Source organism: Branchiostoma belcheri, unplaced genomic scaffold (assembly GCF_001625305.1).
Source record: "Branchiostoma belcheri isolate BF01 breed outbred unplaced genomic scaffold, Haploidv18h27 scaffold78, whole genome shotgun sequence".
In the NCBI taxonomy this organism is placed as follows: Eukaryota; Metazoa; Chordata; class Leptocardii; order Amphioxiformes; family Branchiostomatidae; genus Branchiostoma; species Branchiostoma belcheri.
Window position 1 is genome coordinate 236655 of NW_017804442.1, and position 6184 is coordinate 242838.

The following is a 6184-nucleotide window of genomic DNA, read 5'->3' on the forward strand; positions in this document are numbered from 1 at the left end:
TAGAGCGGAAAAATAATGGATGACTAAGTTTGTTAGCAGTTAAACCATGTACTAATGTTGTAAACATCGAAATGGGTGGACAGTAAATGTAGGTAGTGTTTGGATACGGCTTGTTTAAAACGTTTGACTGATGGATTTGGAGTTAGCCTGAGGCGTCTGATTTCTGTTGGAAGGGCATTCCATATGTTAACAATTCTTAAGAAAAAAGAGTGCTTAAAAGTCGTTGTATGGCATTTACTTGGAGTCAGTTTGGCCAGATTATGTGCCCTCAAGTAGGGATGTGGAAAGATTAGGAAATTTTCAATATCTATGTCGTACAAACCTGAGAAACACTTGAAAATTAAAACTAAATCTAATGCTTCTGAATGTTTAGACGAATTGATATTTTACCAAAACAACAACCGAAGAAAGTATTGTATGCACTGCAGCTCATAGCCACAACTTAGTTGTATTAAAACGTTATCCAGACAATCGTTTTTATTCCAACATGAAATCATAGGATGTGCTCATAGTAACTATTTTGAATTCATATTAGGCTCTATTGGAAATCAGCCAGTCAGTAAAAATGAAGGAACTACCCAACGAAAAAACGTAAAATCAGAATTCCTTTATTTGTTCCAATGACCCTTAGTACATACTTTCTTGTGCACTGATATTGCATCTGGACGTCATTGTGTGATTGATAATCATAGTTGTTAAGGATTTGTTATTTGAGTCTTCTTCTTACGAAATAAGTGGCTTTTCATTAAAAGAATTGAAACTTACTGGTCACTCAGGTATAAAACACTTCATTCTACATTACAATTCCCTCAATCATTACAATTCTAAGAACTTTCACATTGTTGTCTACTATGAATTTAGTATTTCAACTAAGTGGGCCACAATCTTCCTCAAACACGTAAGATTTTAGAATATTTACATAAATTGTAAAGAATTGTTGGAGGATAAAAATACAAGCAGTACATTGCACTTGCTCAGAACCATTTGCAATTGGCTATGGCTATTAGGGTGGTAATGTTCCCCTGTTTAAACCATCAGTTTACTTTTGAAATAGGACAAACCTCCCACAAAATTCTATAAATTTGAACCACATTTTTACTCAAGGTTAATGATATTTTACTATTACATTTACATTCATCATCATCGGCCTCCTTCCGTCATTTACATTACTATTGCATTATCACTATCACAAAGGGTTTATTTCATGCTAATTGACATTTCAAGGGAAGAAACTAGTTGACAGGAAAATCATTTAAGTGCACTTGATTATTCATCACATTTATGTACTTGTTAAAGTAAAAAGTAACATGTACAGCGATTTCAACAAAAGTTCAGCGGTCTATCCACATAGTTACAAAGTGATCTGTTGGACTACAGTTTAAGTGATATAGTCACTCATATTGATAGTTTGGTTATTTAGTCAACTTTGGCGTGTCGTTGCTAAGTATTCTACCTTCAAGTTGTCCAGTTTTACAGAGAATCGTCAGAGAACAGTGGCGCTGAGCGCTCGGCCATGTCTCCTAGTTACACTCTGTAACAGAAAACAAAAAAAAAATTGCCATCAATGAAATGTGGATTTCCTCCTGACTGCTTCAGCACTCGTGGCAATAATGGCTAAAAAAATGGCAACTGTGAAACCCTTAACCATGTAGGAATAACATCCCCCAGGAAATCCTTTGACTGCTTCGATACTCCTAGCGCTAATGTTTGAAACATTCGCAAGTCTGAAACCCTTAGTTAACATTGTAAGAATGATATAATTTGTCAGTTAAGTTTCCATTTTTGATTAATAGGAATGATCTTCGCTTGCGGTACCTGGGGTGACTTGGCAAATGAAGTTGGTCCGGAGAGCGCAATATGCGTCGAACCACTTGCCAGTTGAATTCCTGTAACGGACGCAGTATTGACCGGCCTGACCAAACTTTGGTTCTCCCGGACCCCACGAGGTGAACCCCCGAAGGGGAGTGCCGTCAACCCACTCAAACACCCCTTTCTTGCGCCGATCGGAGAGGCCGAAGCTGAATACGCTATGAGAGCGAGAGGCCTTATACAGCGAAATTAGGAAAGCGTTGGTCTCAGCGTCTTTGGGCATGGCGAGGGTGCCGCCATCTCGACGACAGATCTCGCTCGCTCGGTCGAAGCTGGTAGGAGTGAGGAAAGCCTTGTAGCAGATTCCACGGAACTTCTGATAACCTTTTGGACAAGCTGGGGAAAATGCGTTGTGTTAAAACAGCTTTAAGTGAAATAAAGGTGATAGTCAGATGGCTGCAATTCCAGCACCAACATAATCAAGTTTGAAGTTCAAGTGTATTGAGAGAGAAACTAGCGAGCCTGGTTTGCCTGAATTGCGTTCTAAATACAATATACATAGCTTCTTAGTTAAAGGCATGTTTGTGATTACTTGCTTGTGTTTATCTTCTAAGACATCTAAGTGGGCCCTAAAATGGCAACGATGGAATAAGTTGAACAGTAACAGTAACTAACTAAGTAGAGAGATGAATCATCAAAAAAGCCAAATGTCATATCAAGCTGTGCTTAGTCAAAGACAAATTGATGCCCTACGTCCACTGCAGCAGCCTCGAGGCCCAGTTGGTCCCATTTCACCCTTTTGTCCTGGGCGTCCAGGTGGCCCTTGGAACCCAGGGGGTCCCTTTGGCCCCTGAGGCCCGATTGCACCCTTTTGTCCCGGGCGTCCGGGTGGCCCTTGGAACCCAGGGGATCCCTTTGGTCCCCGAGGACCAGTTAGCCCAGTAGCTCCCTTCTCTCCTGGACGGCCAGGAGGCCCAGCAGATGCGGGGCCAACTGGTCCAGTGGCCCCCTTCTTTCCAGGTCGGCCAAGTGGCCCAGGAGGCCCGACAGACGCAGGGCCAACTGGCCCAGTGGCCGCATTTTTGCCTGGAGGGCCAGGTGGCCCAGGAGGACCGGTAGACACAGGGCCAGGTGGCCCAGTGCCCCCCTTCTTTCCTGGTGGGCCAGGTGGCCCAGGAGGACCGGTAGACGCAGGGCCAACTGGCCCAATGGCCGCATTTTTGCCTGGTGTGCCAGGTGGCCCAGGAGGTCCTGCCAAGCCGGGGCTAACTGACCAAATGACCCTCATTTCGCCTGGTGGGCAAGGTGGCCTAGGAGGCCCGGTAGACACAGGGCTAACTGGTCTCATGGCCCCCTTCTCGCCTGGAGGGCCGGGAGGGCCGGGAGGCCCGGCAAACCCTGGATTCCCGGAGGAAACACATGTCTCTGGAAAATAGATTTGATCATAAGCTTGCGAGAAATCATGGAGCATACAAGTAGAAACATCAAAAACATTTGTTGGATGTATAAACATGGATGACAGTAAGCATTAGGTTACTTTGCACACGTGAGCATAAAAGAGTTACATGGTTTCATTACACACAATTACACAACTACAAAAAGGTGAATTAAAGTTCTCCGATATAAGAAGCTGCTAGTTACTAACGTTCCAGCTCGGCTACTCGCAGCTCGGTCTTCTGGTTCTGCTTTTTCATGTCCTCAAGTTGCTTCACCATTTCCGCAGACTGATTCGCGGCTTTGACTACATTGAATACAGGTAGGAGAAAAAAACAAGAAAAAAGTCAATAGATTTTACATAATTAGGAATCATAATGATAATGTAACGTTGTACCAGCGCTAGCATTTTCAAGGCTTTTAATTAAATATTTCCAAGACAAGTTGATGGCTTTGACTTTTTCAAAAAGACAAGAGAAAAATGTCATTGCCGTCTTGTACCATATACCAGTATTATTAAGTATTTTTTTTCAAACATGGCAACCATACAACATTGCAATTGAAGCTTGGAAACGTATTCTTGAAACACAATGCGTTCATATTTCTGCAAATAGTTGGAGAAACTTACCCAAAAAGAAAGCCAACATAATGACGATCGCCACCGTGAGCACAGCACCTGTGATCTGCCATAATTTGTTGCGCAGGCGCCAACACTTACGTGGCGTATCGTAGGCGTCTGTTAAGACAGGAATATTTATGTTTACCCTCGCCACTACATGTACGTGTTTTAAATAAACATTAGATGCTGATGTAACTAAAACCAAAAAAAAAGCCGCATACCTCTGATCTTTTAGCGTCATTAGGTAAATACAGGGACAGACATAGGGGAGTAGCTAGCGCTAACATCTCCTTTCTATTTCGACTGTCAAGTGTCTAAAGATTTGGCAGATCGCTCAACTAAGTTGATAGATAAAACTAAAAAACTGAAAAGTGTATTTTGTTGTCTTTTCAAATCATATTTCAACACATTGCATCATATTCATTAATATTGAAATCATATAGTATCGAAGGCGTCTGTATCAAAGGTTCATCAAAGCAAAACAGCAACAGACTTTTGCTACTTAAAAATCTAGAAAGTTATTTCCTTACCGTCGTCCGCAACGGACTGCCTATCAGTCTCAGGCTGCTGCTGCATGGGACCTGGGGAAAAATTATGGTCATTCTTAGTCTTTTTGCAGAATAACTAGGACTGTTGACAGCCCAATCTTAAAAGAAAAGTCTTATCACAACTTGACCAAGAAGTCGTGAGTTCGAATCCCGACTGTGCCGCTCACACGACGTGCACGCGCATGGTAAACTAGACTAAGTGCAGGTTATAGGCATGCATGTTGGGTGATTCGAACTATCGACGTTTTTGGGTCCATTTGACGTGGGTAGGCTGTGTCCAGGAAAGCTATGAGTTACGGAATATGATGCAAAACGATGCTATACCTTCTGTTTCACCAGTCTGGCACTGCTGCTGCCCTCTCTTCATGCTGCCACTTGTCAGGTTTCTGGACAGCAAAACACGTCCTACACCGGGCAGGTGCTAAATAACAATAACTTGTTTGTGCGCAGCGTGAGACTCAAAGAAGTTTTACCTCGACTGAATGAAATTAAAAATGAAACATGAAAGCAAACAGCCGCAGATTTCATGATTTGCAAAAATGAAACATTTCGCGTAGGCGAGACTTATCAAATGAACACGTAATCGTTTCAGTTGCTTAATATTGAAAACAGTCGGCTACAAAAGGAGTTAAGTTTGTATTGATCTTTCTTTGCTTTAAAAAAATCCGAGGACATAGACTGTATACTGGCCCTGGCAACAGTCTGGCACCCAGGCTAGCCCTGGAGCCAAGGAGCTAGCCTGTATAGTGGCCTTGGCAACTGTCGGGCACCCAGGCTAGCCCTGGAGCCATGGAGCTAGCCTGTGTACTGGCCTGGCAACAGTCCGGCACCCAGGCTAGCCCTGGAGTTGAGGAGCTGCCCTGTATACTGGCCCTGGCAACAGTCTGGCTCCCAGGCTAGCCCTGGAGCTGAGGAGCTAGCCTATATATAGGCCTGGCAACAGTCTGGCACCCAGGCTAGCCCTGTAGCCGAGGAGCTAGCCTGTATACTGGCCCTGGCAACAGTTTGGCACCCAGGTTAGCTCTGGAGCCGAGGAGCTGGCCTGTATACTGGCCTGGCAACAGGCTAGACTCACTGAGAGTGGGACTATGAGTATGAGAAGTGGGAGGGAAACCCATTTAAAGAAAGAAGCTAGTATCGTTTTTTTCGATGACCTGTATGCCCCATTCGCAGATCGCTGCTTGGAGCTGAGTTGTTTGTCTGTTCTCGGTGCCATCTCGCCCACTGGCCACTATGTAAACAGCCAGGTCGGGGTCGGCATTTCTTCAATGCCGAACTCCTTTTGAAGGAACGCTGCTGGGTCAGCGTGATGGATCATCGTCTTAAAGGACGTGGGGTCGTTGCTATAGAAACCGAGGCGTTCGCTCGGACACCCACCGCCCCGCCTAGCTTGCTTCGCAGACTTCTGAAGCTGTCGCGTTAATTTTCTTTCGAGGAGCAACGAGAGCTATGCCACCGAGGGACTTTGCCTCATAAGAACTATGCGTGCACTCGGCGACCCATTAAAACGTTTGGCATAGATGTGCGAAATTCTCGCAATAAATGCGGCGAAACGTCTCTCCCGGCAAAGTATTTTAATTCTTGTTTTGTCACCTCTACATATGATAAATCAAAAGGTTTGACGCAAACATGCAGTCACTGGGTGATTGAGTTCTGCATAGTGCATCGGGAATCTTTTGAATTTAGCGTAGAGCGTAGAGGGGCTTCTTGAATTCTGCGTAATACGTAGCCGGCTCTCAAAATTTAGCGTATAGCGTTGTCTTGACCCCCCCCC

The 6184-nt window shown here is 44.3% G+C and overlaps 1 protein-coding gene across 1 annotated transcript; it reads right to left on the reverse strand.

The window, feature by feature from the left end:
* Positions 1-1520: 1520 nt before the first annotated feature.
* Positions 1521-4777, reverse strand: LOC109485685 (collagen alpha-1(XXV) chain-like). Its single transcript, XM_019789352.1, has 6 exons — positions 4735-4777; positions 4393-4443; positions 3455-3550; positions 2563-3033; positions 1918-2205; positions 1521-1531 (listed from the first exon to the last, which is right to left on the reverse strand). The coding sequence occupies exons 1-6, from the start codon at positions 4775-4777 to the stop codon at positions 1521-1523; spliced, it is 960 nt and encodes a 319-aa protein (XP_019644911.1).
* Between the last annotated feature and the right edge of the window lie 1407 nt (positions 4778-6184).